Here is a 21,172-nt window from a genome sequence, read left to right as displayed (position 1 = left end):
CGCTTATACTCTCGTTAGTTAAGATAATAATATACCCTAATTACGAAATAAGGTTATTATTATTCGTAAATAACTTATTAATAAAGACGTAGAGCTTATTAGTTATAAGGTCGATTAGGTAGTAAACGAGACCTCGATCGAGATTCGTTTACTACTACTTAAGCTACTTATTAAGTACCTCGACGTTTTATTTAGTTAGATTTATAGCTTACGCTACCTTAATATAATTAAAAGTTGTTTTAAATTAATAAATACTTATAATATATACCCCTCGCGCGAGCTTAGTTTTATATTACTTCTTAACGTTAGTTACGTTCGGATTAACGAGGTTAATTTTCTTACCCTACCCCTTTTATTAAAAAACGATAGTTTCCCTTTTAATTATAAAAATCCCGCTATTAAATACTAGGGGGGTATTTATTATAAGGACCTCTTTTAGCTTTACTACGAAGCCCGCTTTTTAGAGCTCCTTATCCTCCTTTTTTATAAAGTTAATATTAAATAGGCCTAATATATTATCGGTTTATATTTTAATAATCCTAAATTAGTTACCTTCGTACTCCGTAATTAATAAGTACGGGTCGTACGTAAAGGTAATTATTAATAATTAATTAATATGAAAATCGTAGTAGGTAGCTTACTAATAGGTGCCCGATTTTACGAGCCTATATAGTAGCTTAAGTACTTTAATAATCGTGCTTTTTAGGTACTTACTAGCTATTTCTTTTAGTAAATGGGCTAGGATTTTCCTTATAAGCCCTGTGGCCGATTAGGTATAGGCCTAAGTAATATTACGGCTCTAAATCTCGTATCCCTTTTTCTATAATAATACTATTAATACTATTATTAATTATTAGCTATAGCGCTATATAATAAGTAATTATATAAGTAGCGTCGCTTTTTTGACGTTATTATATTTCTAAATTATGTATTTAGACTTTTCGTACGGCTAGGGTATTCCTTTCCCTTTAATCTTACGAACTATTTATAATTTAAATATATAGAGGTTTATATATTTTTCGGGGTTATATAGGATAAATCGATAGACCCCTTAATTACGAAGAGTATTTACTTTATTAAGATCTAATCCCTTATACGGCTTTTTAGTAGTTATAATTACGCCTTCCTTATATAGTTTAACTACTAGCTTAAAATCGGCTTTCTCTTTTACTATATAAAAAGTGTTAATTACCTCGTCACTAATAATAAATTACTACGTTAGGGCTTACTATCGTAGTCTTTTATAACGTCTTACCGGTAGTATTAGTGCCCTTTTAGTAATTTCCTCTTCCTCGTTATCTATTAGTACTATTACGACGATTTTATTAAGGATAATTTCCTATACCTCTACTATAAGTTATATAGTTTCCCCTAGCTCTTTTTCTTTTTATAAGTTAGAAATTACCTCGTTAGGATTTATATAGTACGGTTTAATTACTATAATTAATATTTTAAATAGCTAGTTACGATTTCTCGCGATTATATAAGAGCGCTCGTTAATAAAAATTAACTTATATAGCCTAGCCTACTATTAAGTAATTTCGTACTATACTCATATATCCGAATTTAATAGCATATTTAGATTATTTCCCATATTAGGCCTATTGTGCGTAGTAATTACCTTATTAACTTACTTTTTTATACTTACCTCGCGCAGTGCCTATATTACTTTTTTAATTACTTAGGCTCGTTAGCTTATACTTAGTAATAGTAGCGAGGCTAAGGTTATTTTTAAATATACTCTAAATACTAATAGCGTTAGTATAAGTCTATTAGGCCCTATAGTATCGTTATAGTATTTAAGTACTATCTAAATATATTCGTTATTAATAAAATCCGGATTTTCCTTTTTAATAATTCTAAACGCCCTTTTTAATTACTAGTATGCTCTCTTTACTTTTCTAATACTATAGTGCGCTTTAATAAGTACGACTTTTAGCTATATACCGTAGGCCGTCGTATTATCCTTAAATTTTACTAACTTAAAGCTAGTACTAGCGTCGGTTTTAATACCATTTAGCGGTCCTTAGTATATATCGATCTAGCTTTTTTATAAGGCTACCCATACTATTTTTATTTATAAATCTTAGAGGAATTACCCTATTTAGAAGGATATAGTTACGTTAATTATATATAGTACTAGCTAACTATTTAAATAGAAAATATTAACGACGATTTCCTAGTTAAAGTTAAGCTTATTACGTAATTTAAACTTAAATCTACGTGGGCTCTACGTATTTATTTAATATTAGTAGTACACTTTCGTTAACTACTCTAGCGCCCCTATTTTAATATTATTATTACTTAATTACTTTAGGAAGTTATATAGCTTCGTAATTAACGGGTACCCAAATCTCCGGTATAGTTTTCTAAGCTCACTTTTCGTTAAGTAATTAATTAACTTTATATTATTAATAAGCTTTATAAACGCATACCCCTATCGTCGTTCAACTATTTTAAAGTACTTATTACTAGAGATTCTATTCCTCGTATTATTAAATATAATACTTAGTCGATTTATATCTTTTAGATATAGGAGAAATAGGGTATTAATAAGTAAAATATAGAAAGCTATTATTCCGAAGTACGTCTCTATTTTTATTATACTTAGGGTAACGATTTCCTTATCTAAACTAAAACTAATCCTTATAATACCCGCCGTTAATATATTAAGCGTTACTAATACAATCTTTTATAGTACTTAGAATTACCCTTTTTTTTTAATTAACTATTATAATACCTTAGTATTTAGGATAATCTTATAGAAATTATCTAAGCTATACCTTTTGCTCGCGTAAAATACTTATACGAGCTTAGTATTTAAAGGATCTAAGTAGTATAAAAAGGACCCCTCTAGCTACCCCTAAATATACTTAGTACTATATTCTTTTTCTTTAGATATTGATAAAGAGAGCGTCTTCTTTTTAATTATTAAGAAAATAGGCTTCGGCCTTATTAAATTTGCCCTTTTAGCTACCTTTATATCCGTTATTTAAGGGACCTTTTTTTACTATTTATAGATAAAAGCCTACTTATTAAAAGCTTCTACTACTTTTTATTCGTTTAGTCTTATATATCCTCTAGAGACTAACGGGGCAAAAAAAGAGTAGTTAATATTATTAATTTCGTCGTAATTTAATTCGTTAGTATAAGGGGTAAGATCTTCCTTATTTTTTAAATTTCCTATAGGGGGTATATACTTTAGGCCGCTACTTTAACTACCGTTACTAAGTTTTATACCCCCGGATTTACCCTTATATATAACGAGGAATTAGTTAAACTAACGAGGGTTAGTTTTACTATTTACTACCCTTAACTTTTTATACTATTCGTATAATTTAGTACGCTCTTCCTTAAAGTAGTTACTTAACTAATATCTATCTTTTTTATAAATATAATATTACTTTTTTTATTACCCTATTTATAAGTTAAATCTCTACTTATTTAATAAATCTAGGCCTTTTTACTAACGATTATCGTATCTAGCCTCTTTTCTTTTTTTATTATACGTTTAATTAACTTAATATTATTAATAAGGGCCGTCGTACGCTTAAAAATAGGTTTAGCGCGGCATTTTTACTTTAATATTAAAACTAGATCTTAGCCTTAAGTAAAGCGTCTCGTAGTCTTTAAGTACTTAGTATAGGGTTATTTTTATTTTTAATATATGCTAAACTGCGGTATAAAAATATCCGACTTTTCGCTCGTTTATCCTCTTATTTAGCTAGGTTTTTACTAGCTTATTAATTCAATTAATAAGCTCTTTAAGGATCTTTACTTATAATTTACCCTTTATTATCCTAGTTATAAATATAAAAGAAATCGCTCGTAGTTTAAATAGAAGCTCTAGGTTCTTATTATAAGTCTTAAAGCGGCTTCGGATTATATTAATTATATTAAAAAAGTCGTTTCGATCGAGATTACGTACTACTTCGTAATAGTAATTAAAGGCTTTGCTTATGAGTATAATATTAATTACTAAATAGTACTAGTGTTCCTTAATTTTAACTTTTTTATAATAATTATAAAATATCGTTAGGGTTTCTTATAAGACCTTATACTTCCCCCTAGAGTATAATTTCTTTTTTAGGAAGATCTTTTTAAGGTTTGTGAATTACCTCGTATTTACTATTAGATTTTTAATATTTATATACGATCCCTACGTTGCTATATACTATTAGTAACTTCGGGTCGTTTACCTCTTTTTTTATTAGCTAATCGGCGCCGAATTTTATATTAATAGCGGTAACGAGTTATAGATTAAAATAGGCGGAATTATCGATTATCGTACTTCTAGTACTATATTTTACCCCGGTATATCTTTTTATAATAATAAATTTCTATTAGTAATTATAGGGAGGAAATCTGGGTCGTTTACTTTTTTTTTAAATTCGTTAAAGCGATTATATGCTTTATTAACTTATACTTAGTTCTATAGTACGAATTCCTTTTTTATAATTATTATTATTAGTATTTTATATAGCTTTTGCGATTATAATTACGTTAGTAATACCCCTCGCTCGTAGAGGAATTTATTAACTACTTTTATAATTCCTAGGCTTACGCTCGCAAACTATTCGTTTAGCTAGTAGCTAAGGTTATTTATAATCTCGTAAAATAGGGGTTGCCCCTATAGCCCCTTTTTTTTATAAACCTTAGTTAAATAAATTAATACTACGTTAATTTACTTACTATTAGGCTAATCCGCAATTTTATATATTTACGTTTCCTAATAATCCGGGTTAATATTTACTTACTTATAAAGGATTAGGATTTTATTTAGGATCGGGTTTTGTCCTCTTTTTTTTTACCCTAACTCGTTAAGGGTCGTGCTCTAGCTTATACCCGTATTAGTAGTCGCTAGTATATTTAATTTTAACGAGGATATATTTAATTTACGCGCTAGTTATAGTAAATCCGTGCTTTTACTACCCAACGAATTTATTAGGGTTTAGGAAATTCCCGCTTCCTCTCGCCGTTTTACTACTACTTTTATTTTTACTATTTCTAGCGATTACTATTACCTTTTTAAATCGCTAGCTATTATACTTACTAAGATCCTCTTCTTTATTTAATATAAAAAGGTAAGTTTTAGTAGTTCTTTTTAATAATAGTAGCGGTAAACGTTTGTGTTATTATAAAAAAATGTAGTAATTAGTCTTAGGATTTTTGCTAGTTGATTTTTAATTACGGGCCGGCTATAGAAAAGTCGTTTAGTAAAAAAGCTACTCGGGGCGATAGTAAAAAGCTAGTTACTTAAGCAGTTGTATTAATTAACGTAGTTTAATATAATAAATATCGACCTCTTATAAGTAGTAAAGGGCTACGATTACTTAATTCTATATAGTATTTAAGAATCGCCTCTTTTTTTATTTACTTTTATAAGGTTAATTAGTACGAATCTCTTATCCTATATAGTATTAAGAAGTCGTCTTTTTTATATAGTAAAATACCTTACCGATTTACGATAATAGAATTTAATTACTAATTAGTATTAGTATCCCTATTATAGGGTAGTTAATTCGAACCGTAGTTAATAAAGAGATTAATTAAACTATATAAATATCTGCGTAGGTATAAAAAGGAGGTTCTAACCGTAGGTTAGGCTGGCTACGATAATTGTAAATAGGGCCCCTAATTAGCCCCTGCGCAGTCGGCTGTATGCCGCGGTCGAATTGGACTTCCAATCCGACAGGATTTCATTTCTTGTGGCGAAGCTTACTGCTAAATGGGATTGAATTTAGAATACTACTTATTACAATTTACCCAAGAGAAGAGAGGCTTATGTAGCGTGAGCATATATTGTATCTAGAGACATTGCGTTGATCTAACCCTACACAATCTTTCAGGGGCCACAAAACTTTTGATTCTTTCGATGCATTCTAGATGACTTAAAGGCTGCAGAATACCTACCTCGCCGTGTATGCCAATGGCGACTGGATGCTTAAAATTCCCACGTGCCTACCTATCTCATGAAGAGTAGCCCTCATGACCCTACTTTAGACATCGAAGTGCCACTGTCAACCACTATTGTCCCCCAAAATACTAGCTTGATAATTGCCAAACAATCGAGATTTCTTTCGAGCGCTTTTCTGTCACGGATTCAATTTCGTAAGTGCTGCTCTCATCACTTGAGAATAACAACATGGACTTCGGAACCGTCATCGAATTTAGATCCATGACCTTGTCTCCAGAATTGCGTGATTCGAATCCAGAACTAGCATCTAATTACGTGGAAGTAGCTCCTCGATTACTGACTGGCCTGAATTACACTAGCTTAGGGAATCGATTAGGACAATGGACTGTATCCATGTCAGGTCAACTTACGTCATTGTCTCGTCTATTTCCCCGCTTCTGCTACGAATACTGCCGGTCTGAGGTCTCTGATGGGAACAGTCCATGGAAACAGCTTTCTAGCCGCACGGAAACGGTGCGATACGACACGGGTGGTCACTTTGCTATATGTGCGCGCAACTCCGGCATGTTTGTGAACGTGATATTCGAATTACCATTGAACCAAATCGATGCTGATCCTTACTTTTTGTTTCTAATCAACTTCGATGATAGATCAGAAGCCTGTGACTTTGAGACAGTAGCGACGTACTAAGGTAGTTGGAGATGCTGATATTCTCTTCGCGACTTTGTTGAATGAAGCTCAAGTACCTGCCGCAGTGGCCTCGGCATATTATATCGATAGCGGGGTCGATCCGTGGCGATCTTCTGTTCGTCGAATCAGTCTGCCATTCCGAGACTCGGCTTACATCGTCAAGTTTGTTCCAGTCGCGTTCAATTCTTGCTTCCTGGCAGAGATATTGATGTGCGAACTACGAGGGCCGGATCTAAAGGGTGTGATCGGCATCATACACGAGACCATACTTTCTGCATTCTTCCTACCTGTAGTAACCGGCCGGTTCTCTTTGGTAACAGTTCACGTTGCACTCGACGCCCCTGGACCGGAAGCTTGCATCTGTGGACCGTAACTGATCGACACACCATCACATGTAAAGAGTCGTTGTGATAGTTTCAACTTCGCTCAAGAAAAATAAGACTTCTTCTGGCGTAAGTCGTTTTAATCTTATGGCTCAGTAATCTGAGCAAAGTGAGACAAGAGTGCGCATTCAACCACCTGGACGATCACTAGCGTTTCAATATGCCGCATCGAGGATCTCATTGGCGGCTACGTAATCTGGCATGTCTCTATTCGTGAGGTTCATCGAGATCTAGTCCCCGTATTGGAGCCTAGAGAATGAAAAAAGGTGCGGCTACTATTACATCTCTCGTCTTTTGGAGACAGCGATATCGATCTTGACGCAACTTCAGCGGTATAAAGTCGCCGAGGTTCCCTTGATACTAGCTTCACTGCTATCAGAGCACGCAGTATCATCCACAAATAACCCTGACCATCTCTATTAGATCACCGATTTCGTATCTCACAATGTCCAGAGTCCGTCCTTCTCTCCAAGATGTGTGCGAACAGTACATGTCTGGCGAGGATCGCAATACCCTAGAGAACATCGTCAGAGCCTTCCGTAGGCTTCAGCAACTTGATCCGAGTAACGAAGACTCCTTCTTCACTATCGCTGGATATCATGGAGAGCCATAGATAAAGGAAAATCCTTATCCCGGCGGATCGACTTACGACGATTGGCAGAGAGGTTACTGCCAACATCAGACAGTATTGTTCCCCACCCGACATCGAGCATACCTCCTTCGGCATAAGACGCCATGCGTCGGGCTGTTCCCGATGCTCCAAGTCTAGCCCTGCTGTTGGTATACACGTAGGCAGGTCAGACCTTTTGGGTCGCGACTAGGTCAATAGGTTAGTATAGGTCTATTGCGTGTGTGTATGTAGGAGGGGAAGATCGTGGGCAGAGCCCGCGGTCCCTTAGTGGGTATAGGTAGGTAGAAGGGTCCGTCTGCACGGGCCCAGACTGCCTACCTACTACCCCTACCTAACTACCTAATAGGGCCCCTTTTCTACCTCGTAATCTAATATTAGCAGTCTTTTACTTTTATAATAGAAAAGGCTAGAATAGGGGCTAGGTCCCCCGCTAGCGAGAACTAATAATAAAATTTATAATTAATCCCCTATTTAAAAATACTTAAAGCCGTATACTAAAATTTTAGTATAGCTTTTATTATAATTATTTATATAGAAATTTTAGTATCCCCTCTTTTTAATTACTTCTTAATTTTCTAATATATATAATTTATATACCTAAACTCCTCGGAAATTATTAAATCTAGCGTAGTTAAAAAAGAGCTTTTTATTAGTTTAATTACGTCCTAAATACGTACGTTTTTCTTTAAGCCGAAGCCCGAGAGGTATATACGTTTACTAAACGACTTACTACTTATAATATATTACTATTTTAATTACGTATTACTTATTTTTTTATTTTAATTATAATAATTTTTTATTAACGAATTATTTAAGGGACTTCTTTAGTATACTCTTTATAAACCCGTTAGCTAGGTTATTATTATTATTAATTTAACGGATCTTATAAAGCTCGTAGCGTTTATATAATTACCTAAGTACTATAATATTTATTATAAAGCGCTTTTTCTTTATAATACCTAGCTTAATAAAGTATTTATATAATAAATATAAATCTATATAGATTATAATAGGGATCTTCGGAACGTTAAGTTATTTAGTAATAAGGTTTAGGGTAGTTAAGATAGTATAAGTAACGTTAATATTTATAACTATTCTATAAACTTCTAATACTAATACGCTCTAGGTAATCCTTTTACTTTTTATAAAGCTATAGTAATTAATATTATTATTAATTATAAAGCTCTCGTTAGTCTATTTTTTATTTATAAAGATAATAATATAACTTAATTATAAGGTATAATTAGCGTTATTTATAAATAACTTATTTATAAAGACGAAGAGTTTAGCTATAGTTAGATTTAATAATACGAATATAAGCCCTCGGTTTAAATAATTTATTTACTATTTAATATAACGGTTTAGTATAGCGTAGTTAATAAATAATAGATTTATTTAGTATTAAGTAGTAAACGATATATTAAAAGCTACTTTTAGTTAGTAAATTAATATAATATAAGTATTTCGAGCTTGCTACTTAACGAATTATTATTTAGTATTTAATACCGAGGGGTTAACTTACTTAAGCTTTTTTTTTTAATTCTTTTATTTAAGTACTATATTAATACTTTTTAATAAGATAATCTTATTATTAAAAATAAGCGGCTCGTTAGTTAATAGTTATTGTTTTAGTTTAGTTAGTAGCTTAGTATATTTAAGCTCGGTTTTTTTTTTAGTTAAAAGTCTTATTTAATAGTTTAATAGTATTATTAGTCTATATATTAATAATACTAAATAATCCGCTTTTTTTTATTAAGATTAGTAAGTATAAATTAAACGTAGATATTATTATTTAGAGTATTTTTAAATAATGCTTATTATATATTACTTATTAATAAGTATTAGATTTTACGAGATTATATAGTAGCTATATAACGTATAGAATAGTACCCTTAGGGTATAAATAACGGATCTAAGCTAGTAATTAAGTAAAAACCTTGCGGTAAAGAGGTTAGCTCGATTATATATATATTTAAGTAATATTTCGTAACTAAACGACGTAGCCTTTTTAAATTAGGGTCGGGGCTAGGGCGAGGATTAGATATTAACTAGTTTTTTAAATTATTAGTAATTATATAAGGATCTCTTTTTTCCCCTCGTTATTATACCTTTATATAACTAAATAAGACTTTTTAATAAGGTTAAGTCCTAGGTTCTTAATTTTATTAATAAATTAAGATTTAAATATCTTTATATCCCTATATTTAGGGCTAAGTTAAATAAATTTAATTACCCTTCTCTTTACTAGTCCTAAAAGCTCTTTACTAATAGATTTTATAAAAAGTGCTCTTAGGGTAGTAATAATACCCTTATTACGGAGCTTAGTAACTAGCTTAAGATTTACTTTTTTTTTAAATATAAAGTAAGTCGTAGTTATAAAAGTATTACTACGGCCGCGCTATATTAATATTTTTTTAGTCTTTTTATTTTATAATAGAGGGTCGTTATTAATTATAATAACGATCTTATTAAGGACTTTATTTATAGCGGCGCTATTATTAGTTAGCTAGTTAATTATAGGGATTAGTAAGCGGTTAATATACTTTATTATTATAGTTAGTAGCTCGGGGTCGACCTTTTCTAAGTACTAGGGTTTAATTATAGTAGCCCGGAAGCTTATTAAGCCGTAAAGTAATTTTACTACGTAAGTAGTACTATTTATTAAAACGAGCTTAAATAGGCCTTTTTATCCCTTACTTTCTCGCTAAACTTTGATATTTAATTATAGTAGTAAATTAATAATATAAGAGATATTTAGTCCGTTTTAAGTAGCTAGTGCCTCGCTTATTTACTTATTAATATAAAGTTTACGGACTTCCCTTATTACTTTTTTAATTATTTTTATACGTTAAGTAATATTTAATAATAATAGAGATTTATTAAAAGTACGCGGAAAAGCTTTAAAAACGAGGAGTATAAAAACGAGGCTATTTATGCTAACTATATTATTAACTATTTTAATTACGGCTTAAAGTATAGCCTCTGCGCTTATTAATAAGTATTTATTTTAAATAATATTATATACCCTTTTAAGTACTACGTAGTATTTCTTAGCCTTACTAATACTATTATAAGCTTTAATAAGTACTTCCTTAACTTTAATAAATATAGATTTAGTAAAAGATTTAAACTTTACGGTACTAAAGTTCTTATTAGTATTTATAATAATTTAGTCCGGTAGACCGAGGTAAACGTCGATTTAATATAGCTAAAGAGCCTCTTATATATACTTCGTAATTATATTTATAAAGAACTTTGCTATTTAGAAAGAAGTAGTAGTATTAACGACGTAAAGTACTAGTTAGTTAGTACTCTTATAATTTATTAAGTATATTACGTTAATTACGACTTTATAATTAAAATCGTAATTATTTTATAAAGTAAATTTAAATTAGCTAGGGGTAGTAGTATTAAGTTAATATCATTAGTAGATCTTCGTAAGCTTCTCGAGGGCTACGATTTTTATATTATTACTAAACTACTAAAATAGTTTTAAAAAACGAGGAACCGAAGGGTAGTTAAAGCGCCGATATAGGCGGCGTGATTCGCCCTCCGTTAAGTAATTAATAATAGCTTTTTTATTATTAAGGAATAAAAGCTAAGAGTATCCCTATTTATAAATAATAAGTATTATAATATCTCCTTTAATTAGTAGGTTATTAATATTATTAAAGTATACTCCTAGCTTATTTATATCCTTTAGGTAGTATAAAAAAGGAGTATTAGTTAGTAAGATATAAAAAGTAATATTACTAAATAGGGTATTAATAACTATAAATCTTAATAACCTTATTAGTTTACTATTATTAAATTAAATACTTACTTTACTAGCTCTAGAGGTATTAAGAGTAACTTCGGGTCGTTATTATTATAATATAAGGAGTTAAAAGTAACCCGTAGTTAAGAATTCTATAATATCGGTATTAGGTATAATACTTTAGAAGCCCCTTAATAAGTACTTCTTATTTAATAAAAAGGAGGTTACTAGTTTTATAGGCTTAGTTAACTCGTTAATAGAGGTAGTATTAGTAAGGCTATGCTTTATTACTTAAGTAGCGAGGATATTTATAAGGATTTTATTATTAGTAATAGTCGTAAGGTATATTATTAAGATCTAGACTTCGTCCTCGTAGTTATTTTTATAGTTAAAGTCGAGGCTATTAAAGTATTAAATTATAGTATTATTATTATCGTCGTTATTAATAAGGGCGGTTTTTTTATAAAAAGTAAGGAACTATAAGTATAAGCTTAGTATAAATCTCTTATTTCTTTTTTTATTATTTTTATACTTTTTATATACTTAACGTCGCTCTTTTTCTAAGTATTTAGTTAATTAATAGTTAGTTTTATAATAAATAAAATACTTTTTGTTAGTAGTGCCGCGGCTGCGTTAATTTTGTTTATTAAATCGGGTCTCTTTATTAGAGCTATTATAAGTGCGGTCGGTTTAGTAAGTAGCGGGGACCTTTTTATTATAAATATTATTTTAGAAATACTATTACTACTTATTACGGTCGCGCTCTTTTTTTATAATATTAATTAAAGTACTAAACTAGTAGTAAATATTAGTAAATATAAGTATTAAGTTAAGTATAGTAAGTTTATATTTTAATATATTACTTATGTAGTAAAGGAGTTAGTTACTTATATTAAAAATAGATCTTTAAGTAGCTAGTACCTCGTAGAAGATTATAATACGGTTAATTAGTACTTATAAAATTTATTAGTTTAATTTACTTAAGTTCTTACGAACTATAGAGTATTAATAAAGGTTATAAAGCTTAGCGAAGTAGTTTTAATAGCTCATAAGTAGCTTAAAGTATTCTTAGGTCCTTTAGTATATTATATTAAAGCTAAGCGGGTTAGAAATATTACTAAGTTAGTCGAAGTAGAAGGTTAACGCCCTTCCCTTAAGTATATTTAAGAAAGTATTAGAATAGTATTATTTATTAATTTTCACCCGTTAGTATAGTACTTTAAAAATCCGAAGCTCTTTATTAAAGATATTATACTTCTTATTATTATACTTATTTTTATTATTATAAAGCTTAATAAGGTTAATTAATTAGTAAGTATTAGGTATAATATTGTTTTTAGTTTTTATATTAAAGTATAATATCTAACGGGGTAGATTTTGTGATTAAGTAATAATAACTTTATTTTTTAGTTCTTTTTTCTCTTTTTTTTAAAGAGGTAGTAGGTTAGTTAGTTAATAATAAGGCTAAGGTTAAAATTTTAATTACTAAGATTAAGTAAGTTAGGGTTATACGGATTCCCTTATTATTTCTCTAGCTTATTAAATAAGATCGTTAGTATTTATTAGTTATAAAAGTAATAAGTAGAGGAAGTAAAGATTATAATATAATATATTAAAGTATTTAGTATAGCTATAGTAAGCTATAATTTTTTTAAAAGTTTAAGTAAAGAAGTATTAAGTATTAAGGGCGCTAGCGATCTTTTTTATTATTTAATTACGATTTTTAATTATTAAATTAATACTATTATTTATAAAAAAGTCTCTTAGCTTTTTAAGAATCGTACTTTTTATTTTTAAAAAGTCCCTTATTTCTTAGCTTTAGAAATCGGTTTTAAAGTCCTTTTATAATTCCTTACTCGTTAGGCCGTTTTAATAATAGTATCCTATTATATAAAAAATAAAAGTATTAAGCTTTTTATTATTTATAAGGGCGGGTATAATATTAAATAAGCCTTATTAAGTTAAGTTAACGTAGTCCTATTAGCGAATTAGAATTAAGTATAGTTTTATAATTTAAGAGTATAAGTAAGTTAAAAATAATATTAACTAATTATTAAACCCTTCTTACTTATTACTAGGGCTAGTGGTTATTATAATATATTTATAAAGTAAGTTATATAATAGAAGATTATTATAAAATATAATTATTATATTATAATTATAATATAACGTTAGTTAAGTTAAAAAGAGTAGTAAGTTAGTTATAGTAATCGTTTTAATAGCGGTAAGCGGGCTATTATTATTAGTTAGAAAATTCTACTCTTTTAACGAGGTATATAAATAGAAGGTTACTAAGGTTAGTAAAAAGTCGTAAAAAGGGAAGAAAGGCCTTTTATCACCGTATTTTTAATAGTAAATAAAGGATTTTATTAGTTACTAATTAGCGATTTTTTTTAGTACTTCTCGTACTTTATTTTATTAATCTAGTTTTAGAGCTTTTGTTAAGTTAAAAAGAGGTAAATTTATTAATAATATAAAATAGATCCTTACTATTACTATTATTAAGATCTTTTCTTTTCCTTGGTATTTTAGAATACTTCGCTATTAGCGAGAGATTTGTTATTAACGTATTTATAATTCTAAAAGTCTTATTATTACTAAGCGCTAGTACGCTAGCGATCGTTAGATTAATCTCTTAGTAATTAATCTCTTTTTATTTATTATTAGTTTAAAATAGCGCTTAGCTATAATATATTTAAAATAGATTCCTTTATAAATAGTTTAATTAAAAAGAAGTTAATAATAATAATAAGGCTAGCGGAGATAATATTAATAATAAAAGCGAGGTTAATAATAATAATAAAATAGTTAATCTTTTTATAGTAGTAATCTTAGTAAAAGAGATCGTATATAATAAAGCGCGCTCTTAATAACCTACGATTAGTTAATTAATTATCGGCTAGTAATAATAAAAAAGAGCTAAGGTAATATAAACTAGGCCGCTTATTATTAATTAAATAAATAAAACTAAGTTAATAAGTTAAAATAGCTAGTAAAGTAAGTCGAAGCTATCTTTTTTATAATTATATCCTTACTAACTTATAATAGAAATATATATATAATTTAACTACTAATTAGTATTAATATATACGTAAATAAGTTAGACCTTTTAGTTACGACTAGGTTAATAAGTTAGTATAGGTCTATTGCGTATATATAGGAGGGGAAGATCGTGGGCAGAGCCCGCGGTCCCTTAGTGGGTATAGGTAGGTGGAAGGGTCCGTCTGCACGGGCCCAGACTGCCTACCTACCACCCCTACCTAACTACCTAATAGGGCCCCTTTTCTGCCTCGTAATCCAACACCTGCCATTCCTGGACGAGTGCCGGCCCTTCGACCAGAACACTCCCCTCCTTTGGATCTTGACCACCCCGACTTTCGACCTTGATGGGGATAATACGGACCCACTCTACTCCTACAAGTTTCAGAAGGGAGTTGCAGACAACCACGGGAAGCCATCAGATGCCCAGAGTTACAGCAAATCAACGGGATCGCAGACGGCTCGCAGTAGTGTGATTGAGATTGACCGCGACGCAATCCTCAGTCGATGGACTCTCGCAAATTGCAAGAACTGTCAGAAAAACAAGCTTGAGACGTATACTTACATCCCTTTTGGCGCGGATCTGATGAGGGCAATTGGAGCTGAGACTAAGGAGGACATCCATAGCAAGCTCACTGTCTCCGTCCAGACGCGCGGACAGAATGCACCAGTCAAGGACTCATTCAGTGCTCTGCAGCCTTTGATCGAAATCTTTTAAGCGTCTGCTGACTGGAAATTGTAATTTGGAATAAGTAGCACCGAGAATATACGGAGTTTTTCTTGATAGGTCACTCTCAATAGTCCACCTATGACCAAATCTAAGAAGCGCAAATCTGAATTTCTCGACATATATACTGTAGTATTCTCATACAAGTACCAAGCTGAGTTGCCTTGCACTTCGGAGTCTGAGAGAGAACAGTCTTCACACTAGCAGCAAAGTACTTATAGATCAAATTTGAGGGTATCAACCAATACATTCTTCCAAGAAACACTATGCTAATACAGAGACTACGGAGACCCTAAACATCCAATCCAAGTCCCTCACACGTTGTGATGATGCCCTCCCTCGCACCTGGTGGTGAGGTACAAACCTGCAAGTTGAAAATGCATTTTGTGGTGCTGTCAACAGGCAGGATGTCTCCAAAGGGATACGTCAACTGCTTCCCTCCAGCAGCATCAACGCATTCAGCCACTTCCTTGGTGACAGTCTCTTTTTTCAACTGATACTTCTCAGTCAAGAGTTTCATAAGATCCTTGCGCCCAATAGAGTTCTTGTGATCCGAGCGCTGGATGAGAATGTACTGACGCCAGCGGCCATCGGGATCTTGCGAACAGAGCTCAGCTTCGGTATACTCTGTGCACTTTTCGGCAAATGGCTGCGAGCGCAGGACAAAGACCTTCTGGGCTTGCAGGGCAAGGCCAATCGTGTAGAGTTCCAAACTGCGCGTCATCTCCTTCTGCATGTCACCCTGGGTGATATTGCGGCTGGTTCCAAGGAACTTTCCGTCGCGGATGATCTGGAAAATACCTTCCGTGACGTTGACTTGTGCGTCAATGGTGGTCTGGAAGCTGGACGAAACGGCAGACTGCCAGTTTTGAACGACCTTGCCTAGGGAAGTGGCAACATTGCTCCAAGAGAGAAAGAGGTTGGTGGGCTCAGGGGCTTTGAGATTGGTGGAGATGAAGCTGGAGGTGCTGCCGACGGCGCCGGCAACGGTGCTGAGGGGACCCGTGAAGGGTATAATGGATAGCACGCCAGCAAAGACGCGGGTCATGGTCTTGAGGTCTGTGATATCGTCCTTGGGGTTTGGGTAGAAGTCTTGGACGATGCCCGGGAGGGTGAGGCTCAAGATGCTCGAGGCGAAGGTGATGGCAGTGTTGAGAGAGTTCATGTAGCTATTCCAGTTCTGAACGGCAACGAGAGCGTACCATCCGGGCAATTTGACCGGAGAACAGGGTTGGCCGGCATTGCAGAAGCTATCGAGGCCGCTATCCTGGGTATTAGTGTCCATATTTTGCAGACATCGTCATGGGTTGAGACTCACCAGAAGAAGTTGGGTGCGCCGAAGGAATTGGCAAAGTTTTGGACAGCGTTATGTTCTACCTTGCTGACGTTGAAGGTCGTCCATTCAGCAAGGAACTTCTCGATTTCCAGCTTCTTCCATGTGTCCTGGTTGAGAGCCTCAGTCTTGCAGTCTGCAGAACCGGTATCTTGTGGAACGGGGGTAGCGATAGCGCCAGTGTAGGCCAAGGCCAGAAGGAGTTGATTTGCTCTCATTATGAGAACTTCTTCGAGAAGCACTCGTAGTGACACACAGAGAAGATGTAGATTTGATAGAAAAAATAAAGAATGTAAAGGGCAAAGGAATGAGCCCTGGTAAGCTAGAGCGAGTCGAGAGAGTGTATAGATGAGTTTGATGAGTGTAGCAAACCTGTTCTTCTCACTACAGCTGACCCTGAGATCTTATACACTCGAAAAGGCATCTTTCTGATACCTGAGAACAAGACCGACCTGCTCCTGAGCTGAAGACTGATCAGTCATCTTCCAGTCATGCATGAATTGGGTTGTAAGTTGGTGTGGTTCTCCACGTGCCGCCCGACTCGTGCTCAGTGGACCCTTAACCTGGAACTACCCACCGGCTGCTATATCGATGCGCTTCTTAAGACGTCGAGGCATTAACGACAATGGGCAACAGGTACGTTTTGAAACAAGGGCTGCCCACTGTGTTTTCTTGTACACCGCTTAACAGCCCTACGGATCTTTTCTGCATCCCAGGAAAGCGAATTAGTTTATTTGAGTCTCCTTGTAAGGCCGGTGCGGATACGGTCTCGCCAAGTCTTTAGCCGGTTCGTTCCAACTTCCATCAACACAGCCCTGCAAGTGGCATGAAATGGAGTCGTCCAGTCTAAAGATAGGATTGGTTTGGCTTTGATTGAAGGAGGATGCTTCTTTTCGCCCAGCTCGCTTACAGTCTAAGGAGCTTTGAGTTCTCATGAACCCAGATGTAACGTACGATGGATTCGAATATGAATGAATGCCACTCAAGGAAGTGTCAATGGCGCCTGACACGGCGTTCAATCACTTTTTCTGTCAGCGACAAGGGGGAAATAGCGATGTCTTTCCTGCTCCTTCTTGACGCTGACGATACCTAGTATTTAGCTAATCTTTGGTATTAGAAGCCGTATGCAGTATGGTCGGGAAGCATATATCGAAACTAACCGCTGACAAACCTCAGCTACACTCTGAATAGGATATGATACTTCTCAGCCATGATCACAGTCAGGCATTACCTTCCAAGAAGGACCCATATTCTGTCAGCTCAAAGTTCAGGCTATAATCTTTAATCATGCCAAAACCAGGGCCAAGAGGGGATCATAGAATGCCAAGTAAGCACCCAGTTCTAACGGCTGTGCATGCCCCTCTGACCGCCCAATTCCCAGGTCTTAGGGGCACTGTCGATAGAGATCGAAATGAAGTGGTCCCAACAGGGCAGCCTTCGGCCTGGCGACATCTAGTCGGTGCCATCGGTTCGCTTCGCGGTTGCTTGAAAATCTTGGGTGCGAGCCGACCTGCCCTACTTTGTCAGCTCTGATATGCAACTACTGACTCGTGAAAGATAGTTCAAATTGAATGAAGGTGTTCGCCGCCGGCTGTTTCATCCGCTTGTCAACTGAACGTTAGTAAGTGTACCTGCCAAGGTGTAGCACCCGCTGCTCGCAGGTTCATCTCCTAGTTGGATCGAAAGAGAGTTGAATACGAGAATAACCAACATCTTTTAGTTCCGTCGAATGTGGGTGAGAGAACACGATGCCGCCGGCTCTTGTAGCCGAGAGGCACGCCAAGGCCACCAGCGGAGGTCTCGGCTATCACATGAAACGTGGCCAAGCTGCCGTAGACCCTACGAAGTTTTCTATTCTTTTCTGAGCTATTACTAAATTCAGATGAACTCACTATTTAGAACAAAGACTCCCAGAAACTTCGAAAATCCATCTGGCTTGTCTGCGTGGCATTTCCGACTACTGCCTTCTATGTAGCCTTTCAGTACTCTCTCTCCGGGCAACCGGGCAACGCGGTACTCCGAAGGATCCGCGGTGGACCCACACCGGCCCGGCCTCCATCTTTCGGAGGTTTTTGCCGCGGGCAGCAGAAGTTTGTGGACGGTCCAGACCCCAGATTCTGAGTCAAGACTCGTGCACTGAGCAGTTGATCTCTACTCATGATGTCACGCTCGAGAATAGTAAGCCCGCCAGCGCAGCGGTCAGAGTCCACAAAAAGCTTTCGCATCGATGCAATCGACTGCGGAGAACAGTCGAGAGGCATGCTAGAAGAAGGAGAGTCGTTTGGCTTTGTGTTAGACTCCATGGAAAAGCAGAAGTTTACGATGTAATCTCGTATTAGCACACTACACGGTTTCAAGGCCTAAGATAGGTGGTCACAACTGGGAGAAATGCTGCCTCGAACATGCAAGCCGCCATACTCCCGAGTAGATCACGAACACAGGGTGCTTGAGTCAGACGGCGAGGTTGCCTTTGTTTCATTCAACTGGCACAGGATCCTGCTCATTACAATTATATTATCAAGCGCCCATAATACCCTTTTGATTTCCACCTAAGCCTAAACGCCAATAAGTACGCGGAGAGTTCGCTGATAGCTCAGCGGTCTCATTATCAGATTACACACTAAAGATTGTTTTCTCTGCTCAAAGAGCAGAGGTGACTCGAGAAGTCGAAAGTTTCAAGATCAACGGACGAATCAGGAGGCCTCCACGCATACTTGACTATCATCAGTTCGATGTACCGCAAGTACCGAAACCAGCCTGACAACCACTACCACAGTGGTCTGTCGTGGCACCGCACCATCCATACTGCGAACAGCACGTCGCGCCAGGTTCGCTGATGCAAGTGGTGCCGCCCTGCATGGTACCACAACGCCCATTGGTACTGAGAGGCGGAGATGTCGCGGTACCAGTGGCCGCGGGCGCGGAGCTGGTTACGGACGGCGAGGGTACGGCTGCAGACGATGACGCGGAACTGACAGGGGCGGGAGAGCTCGATGCCCCGGAGATCTGGCAGTTGCCGTATAGAGGTTGGCATGCTGCGCCGCAGTGGTCGGCCGTGTTGCCACACCAGCCGGCGGATGAGCAGCAGGTTGCACCGGGCTCGGTGAAGCAGGTTGTGCTGCCAAAGTTGGCTCCACAGCGGCCGTTGGTGGAAGCTGGAAGAGTGCCGGTAGGGGCGGCGACGCTGGAAGATGTGGCAGTCCCTGTGGCTACGCGAGTGGCGGTGCCGGTGGATGGCGGGGCATCGCCGACGGAGCGGTACCAATTCTCTTGGGGGTCGTCGAGACATTCACCGACGGTGACAGACTTGAATCCGTTGCGGAAGAGGGACTCGAGCATATGGTCTGTGAGGTTATAGACGCTCTGATAGACGGGATCGTGCTCGATTTGAAGCCACTTGGTGGTGGCGACGTCCTTGCCCTCCACGTTTTCATCCCAGATGTCTTTGGAATCTTGGATGAGGTCGGCGCTGTCATGAAGATAGCCCTCGGTATCGAGGTTGAAGTAGGTGATGTGGTAACCCAAGTCATTGAGATAGCCCTCGCATGTAGCATCACAGGCTGAATAGGGAGGCCTATATTTGGTTAGACACAGACGCTTTTCACACTTGACCATGATCACAGTGAGCATACCTCATGTATGTTGGGAAGTAACCGAGAAGATCAGCAAAGGCGATCTCATTGTAGATCATTTGGTTACGGAACTTTTCGGCGCTGATAGTCGTAAGTCTCTGATGAGACCAGGTGTGGCTAGCAATCTGGTGGCCCTCGGCAATCATGCGCTGTAGGAGGTCAGTCATTGATCAAAGCTGCAGGAGAAATGCAGACAAACCCTGATGAGAGCAGGCCAGTTGGTGGTTGGATCGTTTATCTTGCCCTTGCCCAGGTTGTTACCGGTAATGAAGAAGGTTGCCTTGGCATTGTATGCCTGCATGTACGTCAGCACGGCTCATTGATAGTCACATGTTGAGACATCGACATACCTTTAGCTTGTTCAGCAGATCCTCGGTGTAGATATAAGGACCATCGTCAAAGGTCAAGGCGATGTCACCATAGTGCTCGCAGTGGTAGATGGCCTGACCATAAGGGACAGAGCCGAGTCTGGTCCGGGGAACATTCGTCGTGTCTGGTCCATCGGGGCGGATATTGGCATCGCACGACGGACCATACTCGATCATGCACGAGGGAGCTGAGCAGTAAAGGTAGCCTTGACCGCACCACCTGTCGCACGGTTAGACTTCCCGAAGACCTAGCTGTCGTGCGCAAATAATAACTTACCCAGCACTAGAACAACAGTCACTTTGGTCGCAGACCTGATTGTTATGATCGGGACCGCAGCGACCGTCAGGAGACTGGCGCTTTTCCAACCCTGAGGCCGCAGGCTCTGGCCCGGCATGGGCAGCGCGGCGCTGGACTGTCCGACGAGCTGCAGTAAAATCTTGCAAAGCCCTCCTCCCAGCCATGATGTTTGGGACAGGCTGCTCATCGCTGCCATGGGCACTGTGGGCAGCAGCCAAGCCCAAGCTGGCGGCAAAAGCGAGAGTTGTGAAACGCATTCTAATGGAGGGTCAACTAGCCAGTCGACACGGCGAGAGGATATGCGTGGTAACGAATGGGCTTCCCCGAAGGTTAAAGCAAAAGAAAATGGCGCTTAGCGAATGGAATTGGCAGAGCAGAGTTCAATAAAGAAGAAGCT

The 21,172-nt window shown here is 36.3% G+C and overlaps 2 protein-coding genes across 2 annotated transcripts; both read right to left on the bottom strand.

Moving 5' to 3' along the window:
• Positions 1 to 15,436: 15,436 nt before the first annotated feature.
• CLUP02_02433 (uncharacterized protein) lies at positions 15,437 to 16,695 on the bottom strand (the record flags this gene model as incomplete). The annotated part of the gene is made up of 2 exons (XM_049281465.1): positions 15,437 to 16,406; positions 16,463 to 16,695. 2 exons carry the CDS (start codon positions 16,693 to 16,695, stop codon positions 15,437 to 15,439), a joined length of 1,203 nt encoding a protein of 400 aa, XP_049138608.1.
• Positions 16,696 to 19,201: 2,506 nt separating this feature from the next.
• Positions 19,202 to 20,962, bottom strand: CLUP02_02432 (polysaccharide deacetylase; the record flags this gene model as incomplete). The annotated part of the gene is made up of 5 exons (XM_049281464.1): positions 19,202 to 20,051; positions 20,110 to 20,258; positions 20,309 to 20,404; positions 20,460 to 20,665; positions 20,755 to 20,962. 5 exons carry the CDS (start codon positions 20,960 to 20,962, stop codon positions 19,202 to 19,204), a joined length of 1,509 nt encoding a protein of 502 aa, XP_049138607.1.
• Between the last annotated feature and the right edge of the window lie 210 nt (positions 20,963 to 21,172).

The sequence above is a fragment of the Colletotrichum lupini genome, chromosome 2 (genome assembly GCF_023278565.1).
Source record: "Colletotrichum lupini chromosome 2, complete sequence".
NCBI classification, from domain to species: Eukaryota; Fungi; Ascomycota; class Sordariomycetes; order Glomerellales; family Glomerellaceae; genus Colletotrichum; species Colletotrichum lupini.
The sequence above is the reverse complement of the archived record's forward strand: the minus strand, read 5'-3'. Positions and strand labels throughout refer to the sequence as shown.